The sequence below is a fragment of the Bactrocera oleae genome, chromosome 6, assembly GCF_042242935.1.
Source record: "Bactrocera oleae isolate idBacOlea1 chromosome 6, idBacOlea1, whole genome shotgun sequence".
Taxonomy (NCBI): domain Eukaryota; kingdom Metazoa; phylum Arthropoda; class Insecta; order Diptera; family Tephritidae; genus Bactrocera; species Bactrocera oleae.
Genome location: NC_091540.1, coordinates 13,601,170 through 13,625,173, shown reverse-complemented (window position 1 = coordinate 13,625,173; position 24,004 = coordinate 13,601,170). Strand labels below are relative to the sequence as shown.

Genomic DNA, 24,004 nt, shown 5'->3' with positions numbered 1-24,004 from the left:
CAAACGTTGGTAGATGCCGGTGTATTAGTGTGCGCGTTGCTTTTCTGGCTAGCGTCTATCGGCGTTGTCTGCCTTTCTACTATTACATTGAGGCGTTTTCATTTTACTTACAAATACATACATATAATTTTGCTTTTGTTTCTTTGTTTCCAGCCGTGCTGCCAGTCAGTTAACCATTACCTGCGCACTTGCTTTGTGTGAACTCGCTTGAGCGCCTAAAAGCATTTAACTAGACATTCAGTTTTTTCTACGTCTGCCTCATATATACATACACATATATGCACTAGGGTGAAGCGAAAAAGCAATTTTTTTTTGCTTAGTCTGAGGGTAGAATTTGTAGATTATAAAAAATGAAAATTTTTGGACAAAAAAAAAAACATTTTTTAACATCTAAATCTTGAGTTAAACTTTTTATTTCGTAAAAACTTTTTGATAAGTGTACTAGAAGCTGTGAAGGGTCCTCTTTATGGCCAATTAAAAGTTATCAACTCAAACAAATTTTTTGTGTGTTTCATTATTGGCGTTTTAAAAAAAAGTCTTAACGACAACATGCTTTCCTTAAGCGTTAAAATACAATTTGAGTCCAAAACCGTCAAATTCGGTAATTTTTATATAAGTGTGAAGATGTGTGATTATTATTGATGTGGGTTTAAACCAGAAATAATTAGTTCTTGTCCAAAAAAATTTTTAACTCGAAATTTACTTTAAAAGTGGGCCCACTCATGATATTAAACAAAAAAAATTTTTCCAAAAAATTTTCTTTATATATAGTCAAAAATTTTAGCCAAAGGCTAAGCAAAATAAAATATTTTTTTTTTACGCTCCACCTTAATATGCACATATAATATACCGTTACGTCAGTATATACGCATGTGCCTAGCCATGCGAATTTGTAGTTCGCTGCCAATAACGTGGCATGTTGGCTTTTACCTACGCACCCGTCACTTTCCTATTCAGCTTCGTAAATATGTCTGTGTAAGCGGCTTTCAGCGACAGCGCGCGTGTATTCTGCATATGTATAAGAGTAAGTGTGCACGTATGAGAGAATTAGCGTCGCTTTGATTTGATCATTTCGTGCAGTTTTGTATTTGCGGTAAACTAACGGGCGAAAATTGCCTTGTTTCTATTGGGAATATATTAAAAATGAATCAAGAATTCCTTTAGAAACTCATATCACTTGTGCAAAATACGAAGAGCATCGTGCACCATTGAAGATTTAAGGGTAGGCTAAATGGCATTTAAATTAAACTTGAGTTTGTAGTGATCTTGCCAAAATGCGAGCGGGTTATGGTGTGGAAGCCATAAAATATCAGTTTTATATCTAAGTTGAGTTAACTCTGATTTTTCGTTCGAATATATAAGGTTGGCCGTTATGTCCCTTCCGCTTTTTTGTCTTTTGAATTTCGCGGCTATGTACAAAGCGCTACAGAGCTCGTATCTGGCAACACTATACATAATTTGAAAGGTCTTGACATAACCTACAAAACAACGCTATGCATGATTAGTTTGGATATTGCGTTCAACAGTTATAGACGTGTAAACATGGAGTTCACTAACACCGAAATTCACGCTATTTTAAAGTTTTCCTTCGTTAAAGGCAAATCCTCTAGAGAAACGTTCCGTGAGATTAATGGTGTTTTGGGGGATGGTACTCTATCACTTCGAACCGCGGAGGAATGGTTTCGACGATTCAGAGCCGGTGAAAACGACACCATGGATAAGCCAGCCGGCGGAAGACCTCTGACGACAAATACATGGAATGCATCGAGTTAGACCGGCATATGGCATCTCGTGACATCGCCCAGGAGATGGGAGTTAGTCACCAAACCATTTTGACCCATCTGCAAAAGGCTGGATACAAAAAAAAATTTGATGTTTGGGTGCCGAATAATTTGACGCAAAAAAACCTTCTGGACCGAATCAACGCCTGCGATATGCTGCTGAAACGGAACGAACTCGTCCCATACTTGAAGCGGATGGTGACTGGCGACGAAACATGGATCACATACGACAATATCAAGCGAAAACGGTCGTGGTCGAAGGGAATCATCCACTATGAGCTGCTCCCATATGGCCAGACGCTTAATTCTACCATCTACTGCGAACAACTGGCCAACAGGAAGGGTGTAGTGTTCCACCAGGACAACGCCAGACCACACAGTTCGTTGATGACTCGTCAGAAGCTACGGGAGCTCGGATGGGAGGTTTTATCGCATCCACCATATAGCCCGGACGTAGCGCCAAGTGATTACCACCTGTTCCTGTCCATGGCGAATGCCCTTGGTGGTGTGAAGTTGAACTCAAAAGAGGCTTGTGAAAAGTGGCTGTCCGAATTCTTCGTGATGGAAACAGATCATCGAACAAAACGGCGCATATTTTAACTAAATCCGATCACTGTAACACTTTTTATAAAGCATTGAATGAAGAGCAAAAAAGCGGAAGGGAAATAACGGCCAACCTTATATAATGCTAGCTTGCATTTGCTCTTATATTATATATTGCCGAGTCTACAATTAATTTTCACTATTAAAGTCATTAATTCGGCGTGCTTTACAAAGTTCAGCCTGTTTATTTCTTGCTAGTTCACTATTTCAATTTCCTGTATTTGTACCTTAGACCGTAGTTGTTGTTTTAGGTTATTTATTTATTTATTTTTGTTTTTTTTGTTGCAAACTGTTCACAATTGTTGTGCAGCTACCATTTAATTTTGTTGGCCAGACTTTTCTTCCACTTCACAACGCATTCATTCGTTGTTTTTCTTTTCAGGGTTTCCACCCTGTTGCACTTTTTAAGTTTGTAAACATGGCTGGACAAGAACTCTACTCTTTTGTTTCCTAATACTTGCAAACTGAAGTGCACAACCGCACAACCGCTACTTTGCGTTTACAAGCGTTTTGCTTTTCCAATACATACGCACCTACACAGTATACACACGCGCACACATACATACAGGCATACATATAAACATAGAAATTTAAAGTGCATTTATGGGATTTTAGACTAAGTTAGTGTAAGTAGTAAGTGGGAATATTTATTTTAGAAGTTTAATGCGTAATTTATATTGCTCATAAATAAATAAATTAAAAAGTATTATTGCAGAAAGGTTGCGGCATTGCTGCGCACAATGTCTTGAAATACATGGGAAAATTTAAAATCAATACATTGCAACATTATGAGTTATTTACAACTGAATATTTATAAAATACAATACAATATAAAATTGATTTAGTGGAGACAGCCAAAGAAAAAATATTCTGAAAGCTCTCATAAAATCTGTTATTATTAAATCCTTTTTTAATACTCTCGCAACCTGTTGCTACAGAGTATAATAGTTTTGTTCACCTAACGGTTGTTTGTATCACCTAAAACTAATCGAGTTAGATATAGGGTTATATATATATAAATGATCACGATGAAGAGACGAGTTGAAATCCGGCTGACTGTCTGTCCGTCCGTCCGTCTGTCCGTGCAAGCTCTAACTTGAGTAAAAATTGAGATATCTTTATGAAACTTGGTAGACATGTTTCTTGGTACCGTGAGACGGTTGGTATTGCAGATGGGCGTAATCGGACCACTGCCACGCCCACAAAACGCCATTAATCAAAAACAAATAACTTGCCATAACTAAGCTCCGTAATAAGATACAAGACTGTTATTTGGAACACAGGATCACATTAGGGAGGGGCATCTGCAGTTAAAACTTTTTTTTAAAACGTGGGCGTGGTCCCACCTCTAATAGGTTTAATGTGCATATCTCCTAAACCGCTAATGCTATAATAACAAAATTCACTAGAAGCAAATGTTTTTAGACGGTGTGAAAATAGTTGACCACTCCCCATATAACGGTACTGTTAAAAACTACTAAAAGAGCGATAAATCAAGCACTAAACACGCCAGAGACATTAAATTTTATCTCTGAGATGATATAAGATGTCTTTATAGGAACCGCGTTCAAAATTAGACAGTGGGCGTGGCACAGCCCACTTTTAGGTTAAAACCTATATCTTGAGATCTGCTCAACCGATTTCAACCAAATTCGGTGCATAACGTTCTTTTTATATTTCTATGTCATAGTGCGAAAATGGGCGAAATCGGACTACAACCACGCTTACTTCCCATGTAACACCATTTTCAATTCCATCTGATTCTTTCACTTTCCACTATGTAAATCAGGTAACAATGATTATATCGGGGTAAAACTTTGCGTGAATAATGCAATTAAAGTATGCCACCTTGCGGCCAAAAATTGTCTTAATCGAACCAAAACTGTTCAAACCCCTAAGTACTAAATATGTGGACCCCAGTGCCTATAGTTGACCTTCTACCGAAAATATCAGTCAATCCACAAAGAAATCTCAAACGAGTATACCATTTGACTTTGCGAGAGTATAAAATGTTCGGTTACATCCGAACTTAGCCCTTCCTTACTTGTTTTATTAATATTCCTTTTCCTTAAGTTTGCTACAAAGTTTTGTAATCCTCAGAAGGGAATGCCGAGACCCTATAAAATATATTAGGTTTAGTAAAAAGAAATCCATTATTTTTGCTTGAAATTGAATGCTTTAACTATTACTTTTCGTATCCAGCGTTATTCATTGAACAAGCAAACAACATATTTTTTCATTGTGTTGCGAATGCCAAATTTTGTAACGGGAAGTGATGATTTGTGGAAAGCATTAAATTTTTGTTTCCATTTGAAGAAAAGTGCTGCAGAGTCGCATCGCATGCTTGTCGAGTCATATGGTGATCATGCTCTAACAGCAGCAACATGCAAGAGATGATTTCAACGATTCAGAGATATTGATTTTGATGTGAGAAATGAAGAACGTGGAAGACCCCCAAATAATGTGAAGACGCCGAACTGCAAGTAATATTGGATGAAGATGATACTTTGAGTCAAAAGCAAATGCAAAAGCCATATTCAATGTTGCAAAATAAACCATTTCAAGCCATTTAAAAGCTATGGGAAAGATACAAAAATGTGGATAATGGGTGCCACATGAATTGAATGAAAGCCAACTGGAAAAACCGCAAAAACGCTTGTGAAATTTTGCTTCAAAGACACGAAAAAAATGAGTTTTGCAACGAATTGTCACTGGCAAGGAAAAATTAATTTATTTTAAGAATCAATTGATTAATTTGAACCATGCATCAGAATAGGACAGAAAATACGGCAAAGTAATTTTGTTACAGGACAATGCACCTACACACAAAGCGAAATCGTTTCAGGATACAATCAAAGTACATGGCTGAGATCTGCTACCCGCCGATTACATATAAATCCGTATAAAAAGTAAAGGTCAATACTTTGAGTAAATTTTTTTTACTTTCCCATTCAAAATTAACTCGTTTCATACCGGTATATATCGATTAGCCAAGTCCGTCCGTCTATGCTACACGTCTGTCTGTATATACGCGAACTAATCCCTCAGTTTTTGAGATATCGATCTGAAAGTCTTACACGTTCTTTTTTCTCCAAGAAGCTACTCATTTGTCGGAACCGCCAATATCGGACCACTATAAAAAGAAAACTTTTTTAGTTGACGACATATCTTCACGAAATTTCTTAATTATTATTATCCTGGTAGGTAGGTAGAGTGGCTGTCTTTCGACACACCTAGGCCTTTAGGAGGCCCAATGTGATACCACCGGGACTTGAGTCCCCACACTCTATTGATTCCTCTCTGAACCATCCCGTGCTTCTCATGAACTTTATCAGTATGACAAGTTTTATCTGTTCAACCTCCGAGACGTTGTCAAGAAACCCTGGACCGATGGTTGCGATTCTTTTCCTATAGAGAGCCTTACAATCGCATAGAATTAAACATCTTCTATTAAATATCGTCTCCTTCTCTTCTTATTATTGTACAAGGTAATGGTAAAATCTTCGAAGAGATTGCTCAAATTGAACTACTACAGCATATAGCTGCTACACAAACCGATCTGTAAAGGGTATTATACCTTCGGCGCAGCCGTTTACGTTAACGTTTTTTTTTTCTATATAACATGCTATTCTTGAGCTGTTGAACTGAAATTAGATAATATTAGGTGCGTAACTAAGTTCTCGCTGATTACAAACTAGTTCTTCGAAGTATTTGAAAGTAGATTTTAACGGATTTAGCAACATGAGGATTTAGCGGAATCACTTCTTCGTGCTTCTTACGGCACGTTGTTTCACTTGTTGCAGCACCTACGTAAACTGTTTGGATTTCTTTGACTGAAGGACGAAAATCAACACTTCTAGAAAATGACAATTATTTGGCAAAAATCAAACATATTCGCACAATAAAAAGTATATAACACATAAACAAAGTCGCTAATGTAGAAACGCAGTTTCTTTTTCAAATGTCTAGGTTAAGTTTATCACGTTTTGGATATATCAAAATCGATCACCACTAACTACTGCAGCCATCTATTGACAAACAGCGGGAACTTAGCTGCGTATCTAATAATTATTTTTTACATATATGTACATATATATTATATATATATCTTACCTTCATTGTAAGCGCCTGTGGAAGTGTCAATTCTCCTTTCTTTAGCAGAGTGGCTGAACTAATCCGACACACATATCTTTCTTGTTTATATTTGTACGATTTAAAATCTCCACCTTATCAAAAGTATAAATTAAAGTGGGAATATGTGTACAAATAAGTTGGCAGAGAGAAATTTACGTGATAAAAAGGCATCATAAATTTGTGTGTGATTTTGCCGAAAGCAGCTCGCGCCACTCCGACTTTGCGACATTGTCAACTGCAAACAAATAAAAATAAATATTTGAGAACGTTCCTAACCAACGAAAAGCAATAAAAAGTTTTATTTTGTTCTTTATTTCCGACCGCACAGCTTTCAGCCCTTCCCAACAATGCAGTGTGGCTTTTAGATTTCTGCTAGCAAAAGTTTAGTGTATCGAGCTCCCATTTGTAAGTCCTTACCTGCTTGGCGCAAATTCGGCATTACGAGTGTCTTCGCAAAACGACTCGGCTGTGGAAAGTTTGTAAAGATAAAAGAAACCACAGAAGTCATAAGATTTTTGAATGACTGACAACAAAATTGAAACAGCAATAAAAAATCTATCTTAGTTAAGTGCGTGAAACGTGGGAAAGCATGAGAAAAAGCACAATTTGATAGCAGAAAGAAAGAGAAGTACTATTTCTTGTCGCAGAGTGTGCGAGCAACGCAGCAACTTCTGTACTATTTATTGATGATGTCAATTGACTTCGTCTGATATATACATTAGGGTGGAGCGCAAAAATAATTTTTTTTTGTTGCTTAGCCTGAGGGTAAAATTTGTATATTATAAAAAAAGAAAATGTTGGAAAAAAAAGAAATTTTTTTTTGGTTTAAGCTCTTCAAATTTACATTAAAATTACCGAATTTGACGGTTTTTGACTCAAAATTTATTTGAACGCTTAAGGTAAGCATGTTGTCGTTTAAGACTTTTTTTAAAACTCCAATAATGATCACAAAAAATTTTTTTAAGCTGATAACTTTTAATGGGCCAGTAAGAGGACTTTCCACAGTTTCTAGAACACTTATCAAACATTTATTACGAAATAAAAAATTTTTGTTTTCGCTCCACCCTAATTTACATATATACATTCATACAATATATATATATATATGCACACATACGCAAGTATGTGTCTACATTTCAGTCGAAAATGCGTTAACAAATGAATAAGCGCTTAATTACGCCTGCAGGCACACACGAGCCGCACACACTGTGTGGCGAGCATACATTGTACCGTTGCACCCACATAATTGTAACGGTTTATACGCGCCAACGCCTTTTTGCTTTGTCTGCTTTTAGCATACTCACACTGCTGCTCGCTTCTAATCTTTAATACCGATTTCATTTCTCTGCTTTCTGGGCTCTATCGGCCCACCTTATTTGCGGATTTGTCATTCGTGCGTCGCTGTCAACCTTGCAACCGCTGCCCAAGGCTTACCTTTTCTATGTAGGTGTCTCTTATGTAAGAAAAATGACCCTTGAAAATGATTAAAGCTTTCTTAGCTGACGCTTTACGTTCAACAACACTAACAGTCACCGTGTTTCCGAAGCAGGGAAGAGGCGTACTTAATACAATAAGAATAGCAGTTTTATTGTGCTTACATTTGCGGTTATGCTTTTTATATCTTTTTTTTATTTTGTTAAGCGTGACTTTTGCTATTTCCTTGGCAGAGTTCTCTATGAAGTTATTCCGTTAACATTGCTGTGCTTCTTTCAGTGAAATCTTTTGTTGATAAATGGTCTGCGCCCTCTTCCTTTACGAAGTTCTTGCGGGCTGTTCAATACATCAAAGTACACGGAGCACTTCATTGTTGCCTCTAATGATGTTGGCGCTCTAATGAACCGTCATTTATTGGCTGCTTATCGAACAAATCAGTTAAAGCGAATATACTTCAGTTTGTAACAAAGTGCGTCTGCAGTCAGGTTGAAAAAACACCAAAAATTAAATGACAAAATTTATGTCATTAAACTAGTAATTGATAGCGCCGGTGAAGTAGGTGATCAACAAAGTTGGGAAGAAAATGTATGGGAGTGCGATTAAAGTACTTGAGCTGCAACCACTGGTGGTCTAAAAAAATAGAAATTTTATCTAAAAGCACCCTAGGTTGTACACGATTTCTGCGTAGACTAACTCATTTCTTTAGTTTAGGTTGAGAGTTAGCCTTAAAAAGATGTAAGAATCGAATTTACAAGCAGGTATCTAGGTTTCGTGCTATATACATATATGGTAGTATATGCTAGTGAGTCCAATGAAGAAAGCAGCGTGAGCGGCACTAATTTCTTGCATTAGAGAGAGAAGTGGAAAGTGAAGGATGTTGCTCCATTACTCTCTCTACATAACGTGTGAACGAATGCCACCTTGCGTCTCCGCATTTTACGCATTGTGGCTTAGTGTTGGTAATCGCTTATGGGTAGAATTATGAAATTGAATTTTCGCAATGTCGTAAACACGCGTTTAGACGTGACTTTCTGGCGTTTTCTTGACAAATGCTTCTACGCTGTTTATGAAGCAATGAAGCGAGAAAGTGCAGAGACTAAAAGTATGCTTCTATGGCAGAACAACGGTGAGTGCAATTGTTGCTGAGTACTTATGCAGCAATAATAACGTACAGGTGTATGTGTGTGTGTGCGTTTACCTTAGTGTTTGGTAGTGTACTGTACTGTACATGGAACAAAAGATGAATTTTTAATTATTTTCTATTTTGCTCTCTTCAAAGTAATTCCACTCGGATATAATACACTTGTGCCAACGCTTTTTCTAATCCTCGATTCTGACTTGGTCTCATCAATCATGGCAAAAAGCTTTCCTTTCATTGCCAACTTCAGTTTTGGGGGTAAAAAAAAGTCGCATCGAGCCAAATCTGGTAAATATGGTGGTTGAGGCATGATTACGGTTTTGTTTTTGACCAAAAATTCACAAATAAGCCCTGTGTGTGAGCTTTTGATCAAAATTTAGCAATTTCAAAAAAAAACTTCGCTGCCACGCGTTTTAAGCCCAAAACAATCTAGAAAATTGCATGGCATGAGCCGATTGACATGCCAACATCCTCTGCAGCTTTCCTAATAGTGATTCGATGATTTTCGAGAACAACATTTTTTTTTCACTGTTTCGATGTTTTTTTGAAGTGGTCGCATCTCCAGGCTGTTCATCGTCATCAACATCTTCTCGACCTTTTGTAAAGCGCTTGTACCACTTATAAACACTATTTTGAGACGAAGTGGATTCACCGAAGGCCACAGTCAACATTTCAAGTGCCTTGGAGCACTTTATTCCATTTTTAATGCAAGATTTGATACATTTGCTTTGTTCCATTTCTTTCAAAAGTCAAACATCGAAGAACACACAAAATTGTGACTAACCTTTTCTGTTGTCAAAAACAAATTACTAACCGAAATTGCAAGCACATGATAAACATATGTATCCGTTAATAACAAAAACAAAACCTCGTATGTTAAATTTATCGAAGTTTCACTGCTAATTCCATATAAAAGAATATTTCGTATAAACATCAACTGAAAGTATACAACTTTACTTTATGCGCCAAGTATGCGTGTGTGTGTGTATTGGCGCCATTCCGTTGTTTGCTCGTTGCGCGTAAGTGTAGTCAAACTGATTTTTATTGATGCGACATAATATTGTGGCAAGCGCAGCTTACACGGTTTTCCACGCGCGCCTTTAGGTAAGGTGTAGTTTCTTGTATTGTTGTTTTTTTCATTTCGCGTTCCCCTTAACGCAACTTCATTTACGGCTTCACTGAAATTTCTGAGTGGTTTCGCAACACTTTCGAGTGTACCGTAGCATTCGCGCTTGCGCTTCCAACGCGCTTAACGTATTAATTGCCAAGTTCTTGACGTCTCTTTTTACTGTTCGTTCGCCATTGCCTCGGAAACGCGACACATGCACGCCTGCGCGTGCCACTTCCGTTTCACGCAATAAAAGCGCACAAATTGGCAGCGTTGACGGCGTAAGTGCAATCCACAATATTTACAACGGCCATGAAGTCACCTGCCACAGCGCTGACAGTTGTTGCAATAATGTGTGGCAAGTTTTATTGCGCACTTGAAACGAAATCAAAGCTATTGCCGAGCACTGTGCAAATAAAGTCAAATACAGTTAAGATGTTCACATAAATCGTCTATACCGAGCAAAGCGTGTGTGTGTGTGTGTGTGTCAGCAATGTAAACGCCGCAGTGAAGGTGACATTTCATCAAATTTGTTAAAGCACACACAAAAGCGTTAAATTATAAATTATTTATACGTTTATGTGTTGGTATTTACACACACACAATCATGTAGTCTCTCATGCGAATTTCCCAAGACGCTCACGACACGAACAATTTACGCTCATCGCCAAGGGGAAATTTAAAGTGAAATGGAGTTTGACTTGATTTGTGGATAAACATTCATGCGTGGCCACATGTGTGTGTGTGCGCTTTGATGCTTATGTGTGTGCGTGTGGCAAAAGTTATGTTTACGGTCATATTTGGAATTGTTTGCATTCCATTTTATTTTCTCTGAAATTTGAGCAAAGCAAAATTAATTTGACACAATTATAGTTGTGGGAATTCATATGTCAGCCGACAATTTGTGTTGACTTATTTCGAAAGTCGGCAATATAACATACAAAACAACCTACATATATACATACACGAATATGTATGCAGCAAAGAGCTTGTACTGGCCGGAAAATAAATTGTGTGCGAATAATGTAAATTGAATTTGACAAAAAATCTGGTTTGGTATAACGGGGGTGAGTTTTCATGCTTTATCATATTACATAAAACTGTTATGTATACGAATGTTTTCGTATTTCAAGAAGCCGATGTTAGGCGGTATTCAGCGAACAGCTCGTTCGAAGTGTTCTCAAGGGTGGAGAACTAAATTGTTAAGAAGTGAATATATTGAATTTGTAAAGCTAAAAATTGCTTACACTGAGCTTAATGTAGTCAGTGTGGCAAAAAGTCCGTTTTCAAAAACTGAAAAATACCACAGGTTGTGCTGTTGGTCCCAATTGGAAGCATAACGGTAGTCATTATTATATAACCAGTTGTTTCATTTGAATACTCTCTAACCTCACTCCATTCACACAACTAAGAGCAACTCTTGGTCAGCAATAATTATAAGGCCTCAAATTAAGAGTGAAAATCACAGCTGAAGCTCACACTCGCCATGGCGACACAGTTCGTTTTTATACCCTGAACAGTGTATATTAAGTTTGCCACGAAGTTTGTAACACACAGATGAAAACGTCGGAGACCCTATGAAATATATACATACTTAAATGATCAGCATGATGAGCTGAGTTGATTTAGTCATGTCCGTCTGTCTGTATATATACGAACTTGTCACTCAGTTTTTAAGCTATCGATCTGAAATTTTGTACCTGCCCCTTTCTCACTAAGTAGCTGCTCATTTGTTGGAACGGTCGATATCGGACCACTATAGCTGCCATACAAAATGACCGATCGGAATCAAGTACTTGTATGGAAAACTTTTTTATTTGACATAATATCTTCACGAAATTTGGCATGAGTTATTTTTTAAGGAAACAATGTTATCTCCAAAGAAATTATTTAGATCGGATTACTATAGCATATAGCTGCCATACAAACTGAACAATCGGAGTAAAGTGCTTGCATGGGAAACCTTTTCATTTGACGAGTTATTTTCACGAAATTAGTCACGAGTAATTGTTTCAGGCAACAAATTATTCTCCGCAGAAATTGTTCAGCTCAGATTACTATATCATGTAGCTGCCATACAAATTGAGCGATCGGAAACAAGTTCTTGTAAGAAGCCTTTGTATTTGTGAAGGGTATTATATATTTGGAATGTTTTCCTTACGTCTCGCCGTTGTTTCCAGGCTCACTAAACGGTTTGAGTTGTTGATATTCCGCTGTCCAGCCATGAAACACTTGCACTCATATCCATAAGCAATCACTCGAACAGTTGGCGACTTTTGTAGCCTCACGGTTCCCCAAACTTACACACACATACGTACATCTGTATAAATGTTTGTGCTGTGTTGGCGCTCTTTATTGACAGCTGGCATCGCTGTGCTTTTAATTTCATTTTATTGTATTTTGTTTTCACTCCTAGTTTGGCTTTATTGCATTTTATTCCCACCCAACAATGCTCGGGTTTCATGTGCAGCCGCAGTCTGTTGTTTGTCTACCAAAAAGTTCGAGATTTTCGGTGGGAGCGCCTATGCGGTATTGTGGTTGTAAAGCTTGCTTGTTGATAGAACAGAGTACCTTCACGAGGTTTTGCTGGCCGAAATCGAAATCCGTGTTTTGGCATTCCACTGTTGCGGATTTAATTATTTGTTACTTCAGTTTTGTTTTTTATGAGGTTCAAATAGCAGCATTAAGCTTAAAGTTAGTTGGTTTTCATGAGTTCCAGCACTTACTTCATGATCGATATTATTATGCTGCAATTTTTTTTTTACTTACACTTACCGGTTCTTTATTGTTTCAGCAAACGCCTGCGGACGTGTCAAAATTTTACCATTCAAAGCGATATTAAGCATCACATGTCATGTAATAACGGTTTATTCTATCGGCGGAACTGTATTACTATACACTTTGACTAAGCCAGCAATACACTGACAGTAGCGGCAGCGACAAGAGCAATATCAAAGGACCCACAGCATTATTGCAAATTCCCATAGCGCCCATAGTCAAAGTAAGTGGCAGTGATAGCCACGCATTGACGGTTGAGCTGTCGCGGCACGCCACGCCACGCCATGGTGGAGTCCTCGGCCATTGGCCGGCCACTAACTGGATGTGTAAATCCACAGCAGCCGGCAACAGCTGCCATCACCGCCGCACAGCATTCGCCCTCCGGCATGCGTTGTGGCACGTTGGAGACGCGCGTGAGAGGCGCCTGGTATCGGGTGCTGGTGACGCTGGAAACCGACTTTCTAGCAATTAGTTTGGACGAGTCCTGCGATGCGGCGGCCATCAGTGTGGACCAATCGACCACACTGAATGGTACTTTGGGGTAAGTAGCTGGTGGTGCTTGTGAATCCATGCATACATATGTACGGATGTATGAGCAATGAATGTTTAAATTTTGCGAAACTTGTAAATAAGCTTGGCTCTGTGCGCAATCGCTGGCCGTTTTGTAATTAAGTGCATTTTTAATTGTGTATATCGTTGTTGTTTTTCTTTTTTTTTAACGTTGCACTTTGCAGCAGCAACCACAGCGGTCATAATGGGTCCATATCCTCATCGGCCTCTATGCAGGGTATGGGCGGCACAGGCGCGGGCAATGGCGGTGATACGGATTGTACGGATAACGGTGGTGGCAGCGGTAATGGCGGTGACCATTTGCTGAACAATAATACAATGGACAATGGACTGGATATGTGCGATGTACCTGATCATGTGGCAAATCAAAAGAGACATGTAAGCTAGGCACTATACGTACGTGTTGCATTGTTGTTTTTAATTTCTGCTGCGTTTTTTTTGGCAGGTGCGCATCATTAAATCGGACAACAACGGTCTCGGCATTTCCATTAAGGGCGGACGTGAAAATCGTATGCCTATATTGATATCGAAAATTTTCAGGGGCATGGCGGCGGATCAGGCCAAGGGACTGTATGTGGGCGATGCCATTTTGTCGGTGAACGGCGAGGAGCTGCGCGAAGCAACACATGACGAGGCGGTGCGCGCGCTGAAACGTGCTGGGCGCGTTGTGGACTTAGAAGGTGAGTGATAATTCTATTAATCAGCTGGCGATACAGCAAGCAACTAAGCTATATTTTACTTCTAGTATATGTTTATACTAGATACTATTGTATAATCATCGCCAAGATTTGGTAATGAAACATTATATTCTAAAGGGCAACCTAACCCTCGCTCATAACAATTGCAACAAAAGTTCGTTTGGAGTCAACAAAGTTTGCTAATTATGTAACATTCAATGTAACTTTCTTTAGATCCGTGCGACTTGTAGTACTAGTATTACTCTCGTATACTTTTAAAAAACCTTTTGGACCAAACCACTTGCCAAACCAGTACCGTTTTTGTGCGTTTGTAACGATTTCACATGTGGGAGACACACTACACTTTGGTAGGCATTAAATCCGTATATTGTTCGATATGTCGTGCACGCAATTTCAGCTTGAATTATCAAACGCTGAGTTTATGCATTTGGCACAGGTTTATTGCGCCATTTCCAGCTGTGGCAGTTGGCTGATTGGTGTTTGCCCATCACCCTTGTGCATGTCGTTTGTAGCTGCATGAACAAGCGGCAGCAAATTGCGTGCTTTGAATACTTCACGGTGTTATGTGAGCCATCAGCGCCATCAACGTCGCCACACAGCAATCAACAACGTCCCTATGACTGCGTCGCGTTCAAGTTCGCGTTTCACATCCGCTCGCCGGCATTTTATGGCAATCGGTGCTTGAGTCCAATTCATTCATTCTGCGTTGTCAACGGCGTTCGAGTGTTGACATTTACTGCCGTTACGCCATGCTGCAATGCCAACCATGCCGCATATTGGCTCTCAACACCGGAGGTTCAATGTTGCACCATAGCCTGCGACACGCCGTTCTCGCCTTCGTGGCGTAACATTACCAATAAATTGAACCAACTGCGCATTATTAGATGTGTGTGTGAGTGTGTGAGTGCGCGCATACTTATGTAGACACTTTGGGGGCCATGAAGTCGGCACACGCTGTGTGCTGCAACCATACAGTGCACCAACATTTAGACGTATTGGTAGTTTAATTAAATTTTTGCTCTTTTGCGCTTGCTGCTGAGAGCGCGGCGGTGCTGGCGGCAGCTTTCGAGAGGGCCATCAGCACACACGATAGCAATTGGCTTCAAACGCGACTTGGCTTCAGCGGTGGTGAAAGCAGCAACAGTTGCGGACACTTGGGTCACAAAAGTTACGTCTGTGGCAACAACATGGGTTATGCGCTGGCAAATAGTCTCGAGGTTGTGCGTTCGCGGCTGACGGCTGCCGGCAATCAAATGCTAAGTCAGCATCTGCTTTCACCGCACACGCGTACATACGCATGTGTGTCAATGACGCGAAGTTGCAACAGATACACTGCTGTCACCGTTGTTACTGCTACTCGCAACTCCGTGCGTTGCTGCCACTCGAACGACGCTCGTAGCCTGTCGTCGTCAGCTGTTTGCCAGCAGTTCAGGCGCAATTATGGCGATATTTGATGGCGGCAACTTTCCAATGACAGGCAAAGCATGCCACCACCACTAACTGCCACATGCGGTGCATTTTGTTGAAATTCATTTGCGTTCCACACAAGCACACTCACACTCACCAGCCGCTGCATGGGTGTCACTCATGTACATATGTATGCATGTATGATAGGTAGGTGTGTATGTGAGCTGGGTGGCAGCGGAAGCCAGCTTTTGTATGTGTGTGTGTGTGTGACAGGATGTGGCTTAGCGCGTTCGCTCAGTGCCCGCCGATGTGTGTGTGTCTGTGTGTGCCTGCGGTTGCTGTGTTCGTTTCCTGTCGTTCATTAAGCATTAAAGCAGCGTTGGGGAACAAAGTTCAACAACTTCAATAAATTTCTGCTTTCGGGATATTGTTAAAGTTGTAGCCGAGCACGTGAGTGCAAAAGATTTGCAGGGGAACTCGTGTGTAACTTGCTTAATTGAAAACCAGGTTACTGACAGCACGGATATGTTGTGTGAAGACAATCAGGAAATGAAAACTAAATTCAATTTTTCAAAGGAATTGCAATTATTTCCCAACTAAGGTCTGTAAGGGGGACGATATTAAAAACAATTTATATTCTCTAAACCTGTATAGAAAAAGAGTTTGCTCTCTACTAAGCCGAAGTTTATTTTATTTGGATGGAGCTGAAGCTAGTTGTTTAGCTCCAAAGCAGGTGAAGTCACAACGCTCAGCAAAGAAGGTTATGGCATCAGGTTTTTGGTATGCAAAAATAATTTTGTTGATTGATTATCTGCAGAAAGGTAAAAGAATCAGTTCTGAATATTATTGCAGCATTTTGGATCAGCAGAATAAAAAAAATCGTGAGAAAATACCTGGTTTGCAGCACAAAACAATAATTTTTCATCAAGACAATGCAACTGCTCACAAAGGTGTTTTAACAATGACAAAATTCAACGAATTAAAGTACGAATTGCTTGAGCATCCACCGTATTCAACAGATTTGGCTCCCAGCGACTACTACCTCTTCAGAAACCTGAAACAATTCGTTTTTCTTCGAATGAAGAATCTATTACAGCCTTAGACAGGTATTTCGCAGAGTTACCGGAAAGTCATTATAAGGATGGCATAAAAATTATTGGAGGATCATTGGAATACGTGTATTGAAGTTAAGGCAGATTATATTGAATAAAAATATATATTTCGTAGCAAGAACAGTATTTAAGCATTTCGAGCGCAGACACTTTATAGCCAACCTATACAAAACAAGGGTTTTATCAATATGTTACAAAATTGAAAAGTCATTCAGAGCCAACCCAATCCTACGGCCTTGATTTGTACACCATGCTAAGTCACAAATCGTAACTCTTTATAAGAAATATCAAAGATATAGTCACTGCTTTCAAAATGGTCGATTATATTAAATATATTTAATGAAGTTTGGATGATAACGAGTAAAAGATATCTTGCAACATCGCGTTGTGTAATATTTGCAAATGAATAATCATTAAAAAGGAAACGCTTCCAAAGTCAGAAAGTCAGCAACGATAGTCGCAGGCAACAGCTCGATGTGCCATGTCCGTGTGTCTTCCAATATTCCCACCTTTCATGCTGACCAGAATGACTACTCTATACAATCAAAAAGTTGAGCTGGGCAATGCCGCAAGCAGTGTGCTTGCGAAGCCGTGTAGTAAAAGGTAGAGAGTGAAATATGCAAAAAAAAAAAATAACAATAAAAGAAAAACAAAAGTAAAAAACAAATAGATAAAACGACTGGCCAAGTAAATCAACAACATTGAAGGTCCTGACTGCGGCGGATACTGACGATGCACGGCGATAGACTTGATGTGCAACCACCGGGCAATGGCTACAAATTCATCAACATAAAACCGCAGTCAGACTAATAACGAACCGTCAGTCGGACAGTACGGCAGTCGGGCAGGCGAAGCACATAAAGCACACTGATGGCAGTTAAGACAGGAAAATAACAACAATGCTTAACGACGCTATGGCAAAGACTTTCACATACAACTATGTATGTTTTTACTGTTATTTTTATTTACATTGTACATTTGTTACTTTGTTGGACCGGCGAGACACGGAGACATTAGTAGCGAGCTGATTGCCGGACGAGTCAACTATTCAAGTGTGTTGAGAAGTGTGGTCGCAGCAAGACCGTCACGGTATAAACACAGCTCAAGCTGAGTTGTGGGTTAAAGGTGAAGATAAATAACAACAAAAAAAAAGTTTAAAAAAATTACGACAACTAGTAGTAGAAAAAAGGTGAAGCGGAAAATAAATCTAAATAGACAAGAAAAATGTCATCAAACTATTCATGGCATAAATACGCTGGAACGAGTAATATGCATCTGTAAACAAGTAGCAAACGTACACAAATGTGTATTGCTTGGAAGGTAGGCGCCTGAGGCAAAGGATTATTTAGCATAACATAAGGATATGCAAGTAAGACAGCAAAACTCTCATTGTGTGGCGTGCCGCAATCACCTGCAGTAACAAACTCGTTGCATGGTTGACTTATGTTGTTGTGGGTAGCAGTTGTCTCACTAATGCGTCTAAACGGTTCAACCAAGTTGTCTATTAATAAAAGCACACAACTTACAGTCACATTGGTTGCCTGGTCAGTTCACAGACACGGAGTAATAAAAAAATTGCACCTTTTGGCTACACGCCGCTATCAAAATTAACTAAAGAAGCGCAATTCGTTGAATTCCCTTAAAGTTCTGAATCAACAGTATCTGAGATGGTATCGCATGCCGTTTTTGTCAATTATTGTGTGAGATTTCAGAAATCAGCTCTAAATGAACAGTTAATGTTTTTCAGTATATATGTAGAATTATATAAAAAAAATATAATATATACACAAAACAGTAGGGTGGAGCGAAACAATTTTTTTTTGGTTTAAACACTTCACATTTATATAAAAATTACCGAATTTAACGGTTTTTGACTCAAAATTAGTTTTAATGACCACAAAATTTTTTTTTAGTTGATAACTTTTAATTTTCCAGAAAAAGGACTCTCCAAAGCTTTTACAATACTTATCAAAAAATTTTTAATAAATAAGAATTTTAACTCGAAATTTACTCTGAAAGTGAGTGGGTCGCCTCTAGATGTTAAAAAATTTTTCTTTTTTTACAATCTACAAATTTTACCCTCAGGCTAAGCAACAAAAAAAATTTTTTTTTCGCTCCACCCTAACATAAAGTCATACATGTTTTATCAAAAGTTTGCTTCATTTCGCCATAAAAAGAATTCGCCTCGTTTAGAGTATATCGTGCCGTTACGTGTTTGCTTATGTTTTTACTAGTTTTTTACTAGTTCGTCGAATGCGGAGTCAATGCAAATACCGCTAGTAACTTATGCGTTATGTGGCATAGACTTTGTTCATTTCACTTTTTTGACAAAAATTCGAACGCAACACAAATATTTGTATCAATTTCATTTGCCCATCCAAGTGGAACCGACAAGTAGGAATATCGACTAATTGTAAATGTAAGGCAAACACACATACATACATAAAGAAATAAATATATATAAATTCAATTATAAGCAGAATGAAAGCGCAATATTTTCCACTTCAATTCTTAAACTAATTAAAATCAAGGACTATACATATACATACATAAATAAATGTGGGTATGTGTGTATATGCAGTTTTCATATAGATTTGGCGTCAATGCGTCCTCTACGAAGTTCGCTAGAACTTTTAATTCTATTTGTGGCGTTCGAGTTGGTGTTATCTGTCAAGTGGAGGATACCAGAGATCAAAGCTTTCGAAAATCTGCTGTATTTTTTGTGCATATTTTCCAAGGCAAAAATGAGTCAATATTTTTGACTCGTGTGGATGGAAATGTTAGAGGTATAAACTCAACTAAATGGTGATCCAAATAAATGTACCTTTTTCAATAGCCTTTTTTGACAGATCACGCGTGAGTTGTGTCAAGCGGTCATATTATTTTTGTTCATTATTGTTTGGCATTTTATCATGGAAAGACTTACATCTGAACAATGTTTACAAATCGCTCAACTTTATTATGAAAACTCACGTTCTGTAAAGAATCTGTTTCGCGTGCTTTGCTCAACTTATGGGCAACATAATCGGCCTACTGAGCGTACTATTCGCAACACCATCACTCATCTTGAGACTCAGCATTCATTATTGGATAATATTCGACCGAATAGACTACGTCCAGCACGCAGTGAACAAAATATAGCCGCGGTAGCTGAGAGGGTACGCGAAGACCGTGAAGAATCGATTCGGCGCCGTTCACAGCAACCCGGACTGGCGCATGGAACGACTTGGCCCATTTCACGTCGAGATCTTAAATTGAAAACATACAAAATACAGCTGAAGCCGTTCGATCTTCCCAAGCGACATTGCTGCGTTCTATGGGCTCTTGAAAAGTTGCAAGAAGATCCGACGTTCTCAGCGCAAATTTTGTGCAGCGATGCGGCCCATTTCTGGCTCAATGGGTATGTAAACAAGCAAAACTACCGCATTTGGGACGAAGACCAACCTGAAGAGTTTCAAAATTCATCCAGAAAAAACAACGGTTTGGTGTGGTCTGTGGGCCGGTGGAATCATCTTTCCATATTTCTTCAAAAATGATGCCGGTGAGAACGTAACTGTCAATGGCGACCGTTGTGACGCCATGATTACCGACTATTTGATGCCTGAAATTGAAGCTCTTGATCTCGGCGAAATTTGGTTTCAACAAGACGGCGCAACTTCCCACACAGCGCATCAATCAATGTAATTACTCAGAGAACACTTCGGTGAGCAGATAATTTCACGTTTTGGGCCAGTCGATTGGCCACCAAGATCGTGTGATATCACACCGTTAGACTTTTTCCTGTGGGGATATGTAAAGTCTAACGTCTATGCAGACAAGCCCGCTTCGACTCAGAATTTGGAGCAAAACCAACGGATGAACCATCTAAGATATTGCCACGGCTAACATTTGAAAGAGATAATCTTCAAATAAATGCCAAAAAAAGTTCTTTCGAATGATAATAAACATTCTCCATAAAATTTGAATTTTCTGTGTTTTTTTCTTTAAAAAACTAGGGAACCTCGAAATGGATCAAATGTTTTTACGTCCATCCATTTATCGAGAGTCTGAAAAGCTTTTACACAAAGCTGCAATTCAAAGAAAGTTATATAATTTCCATTCGAAATACCGACATTCTGTAAAACTCATTTGGCTTGTCAATAGCAAAACAACAGTGCCCTGAAATGGCCACCAACAAGAAGTCGCGGCAAGCAGCTTTGCACATAGCTGTCATTACATTGACCGAAAGTTCTCTTCGCTAAGTGGTGGTGGGAGCGCCAACGGAGGCGATTGCTAAAGTAATCAATTTTATTGACGTTACATTGCAATTCATATTCTTGCAGCAATGTTGGCAGATTGTGGTAAGATATCAGCTCCACTTGCATTGGCTGCCACCGCATCGACTACATGTATCTTGTCGCCTTTCACTTGTCTAACGAAGTTGTTTGCACTTCCTACGTCGCGTCCCACTTTTCACAGCCGCACCGTCAATGCCTCAATGACTGGCGTCACTGTTTTGTTGCTGCTGCATCGCTAGCGGTAGACTAGTTCTTGCTGGCTTTGTGTCGTATATCTCATTATCGATGACTTTAATTTCATTTCGCCGCGGTATCTTGCACTCTGGCAACTAACAGTACTTTAGACTTAGTTATGGCAATGTGATGTTATTGCTTTTACTGCTGTTGTTGTTGTAGTTGCAATTGCATTGCTGTTTTATGTCATTGCCAGTTCATGGCAATATTTGGTTGTTTTTGCTTTAATTTTATTTTATTGCAATATCGTTCTGTTGCTATATATTGTTGTTGTGTGTGACAACTAACTGACGTCATGTTCACATACTTGCTTGGCAATGTGTTGTAGTTCCCTTACTTTTACTTCTCTGCTGGCGTTGCTGGCAAGCTTACTTGCCCCACGGCCTATTCGTGGCATCGCATGTGGCATGCAACAGCATCTGTAGTGAAGCGGCAAAACCCGACCATTGCTGCAATGCGATTTTTAACGCTTGTTGCTGGTGCTGTTGCACAATCACTACCCCACCCGGTGAGCGCGTGCAAGTTTTTCAACGCTCTCCGTTCGCTGGCTCCCGTTTTTCTCCATTCTGGCTTCAGTGGTTTTATCACAGTTCTTATTTAATGCTCACTGCCGCCATACTCATTGATTTTATCTTCCATTTTCAATCTGTCTGCAGTCATATACATACACACACTCGCTTGCATGTGTTGCAAGTTGCTGCAAAAAGGTTGCGAATGGTTGCTGAATTATTGCTGCCAGCTGCAACATTTGCGCTTTTTTTTAATAAAAATATTTTTGCGCTTCTCTACCGCCAATCCGCTCTGGCGCTCCGCCATCTGTCTTCATCACTTGAAAGTTGCTCTCCCTTCGTACACATACTTGTGTGCGCCACTGTTTACACTCGCGTTAAGTGTACATTTATTGTTCGATGGTTTTGATCGAAATTGCTTCCACGCTGCTTTTTCCGTCTGCGTCGCTTTTTATACAGAATATGTTAGATGAATTTCGCATTTTTTCTACTTTGTCTCTTTGTTATTGAATTTGCTCGCCTTTCGTTTACTCAGCTGCCACACATTTGTGCACTTGCCACTTTTTTCTTACGTTTTGTATTTTTATTCCTTTTGGGAGCCACTTTGCTAAATTAACTTTGGATAAATCCGTTAACAAAAAGAAATTCCGCGAGTTTCTTCTATTCCGTTACAATGAGAAATTGTGCAGCGATAAGCAACGCTCGAGGTTATGTGTAAATGTATAAGCTCGTATGAGTATTAGCAACTAATATTTTTAATGCCGATAAACATTCGAAACGAAGCCGTAAGAAAGCTTGTGAATGATGTTGAAGATATATGGGATAAGTGTTTGCCTCGATGAGATTTGGCATTTGTTATTTAATACTCTCACAAGTGAATAGTCACCTACCAACAATAAGGTATTTACATATTCACATATGGCTTACGTACGTATGTATTAGGGTGGAGTAAAAAAAAGTTTTTTTGGAAAAAAATAAAATTTTGATAAGTGTTCTAGAAGCTGTGGAGAGTCATATTTCTGGCCAATTAAAAGTTATCAACTTAAAAAAAATTTTTGTGGTCATTATTCGAGTTCTAAAAAAAAGTCTTAAACGACAACATGCGTTAAAATAAATTTTGAGTCAGAAACTGTCAAATTCGGTAATTTTTATATAAACGTGAAGAGTTTAAACCACAAAAATTTTATTTTGTCCAAAAAAAATTTTAATTCGAAATTTACTTTAAAAGTGACTAGGTAGATGTTAAAAAATTTTTTACCAAAAATTTCCTTTTTTATAATACACAAATTTTACTCTCAGGCTAAGCATAAAAACAAAAAAAAATTTTCGCTCCACCCTAGTATGTATACATAAGTACATACCACGACCGAAGTTCCAGACTGAATAAAGTTCAAAAACTTGCGCCTTAATCCAAGAAAGTTACAAAATATTCACGCTCATCACGCGCGCACGAAAAGGTGTAAAACTTTCAGCTTGCTTCAAGTTAGAGTTAGACTTGTCGAGCGCGAAGAAGTGACTAGCGACTGGAATAAAACGGCCATGAAAATTTTTGGCACGTGATTTTCGCTTTCAAATAAGTGCAGGTTACACGTAGCATGCTTGCGAACTGGGAGAGAGAGAAATGGGATTTTCTTAGCAGCGCCCGAATCTAAGCTTCACAGCTTTTACTGTTGTTATTCGTAAACGTATTTAAAATGAGTTTATTTAATTACCCTTAGGTATTTATCTGCTCTTTAGTTTTTGGTATCCTTCGTGGGTATCGTTCATTCAAAGTATTAATACCCCTTTGGGAAATTTATAATGGAGTTCTTCAATATCTTTGCAGCATCTTTTTTCCATTAAGCAAGTATCTTCGCTATTTTATCCAATGTAATCGTTTCGGCTTGTTTATTGTTGCGAAGTTTGTCAATGTCAATGTTAGAATAGAGAGAGTGAAGAGAAACCCTCAAACTGTATTTGAGAAAAAAAAGCAAAAATGGTTGAATGACATAATGCGCACATTGAGTAGCTAAAAAGCTAGATTTATAAAAATGTATTTACTTGTATTTTAAATAAAAACAAGTACGGAAGTGGTAAGCTCGGGCGTAACCGAACATTTTATACACTTGCAGCTTGCAAGGCTCAAAGCCGGCTAAATACCTTCAGGTGTAGGGAAAACTTTATATTACTGCTGCGAAAGTATTCAACATTCATTATTCGACGAAATCGTGAATGGATTAGA

General features: G+C 38.8%; 1 protein-coding gene and 1 long non-coding RNA gene across 2 annotated transcripts in view; one reads left to right on the top strand and one right to left on the bottom strand.

The window, feature by feature from the left end:
- Syn1 (Syntrophin-like 1) overlaps window positions 1-24,004 on the top strand; it is a 101,475-nt gene that overhangs the window by 19,681 nt on the left and 57,790 nt on the right. The window contains exons 2-4 of the mRNA XM_036360752.2: window positions 12,993-13,517; window positions 13,711-13,924; window positions 13,992-14,226. Coding sequence (XP_036216645.2) covers window positions 13,261-13,517; window positions 13,711-13,924; window positions 13,992-14,226 — 706 coding nt within the window. The 5' untranslated portion in view covers window positions 12,993-13,260. The remainder of the gene's footprint in view (window positions 1-12,992; window positions 13,518-13,710; window positions 13,925-13,991; window positions 14,227-24,004) is intronic.
- Window positions 4,429-6,649, bottom strand: LOC118680556 (uncharacterized). Its single transcript, XR_011397142.1, has 3 exons — window positions 6,498-6,649; window positions 4,574-4,861; window positions 4,429-4,501 (listed from the first exon to the last, which is right to left on the bottom strand). It is a non-coding gene; the product is annotated as an uncharacterized lncRNA (long non-coding RNA).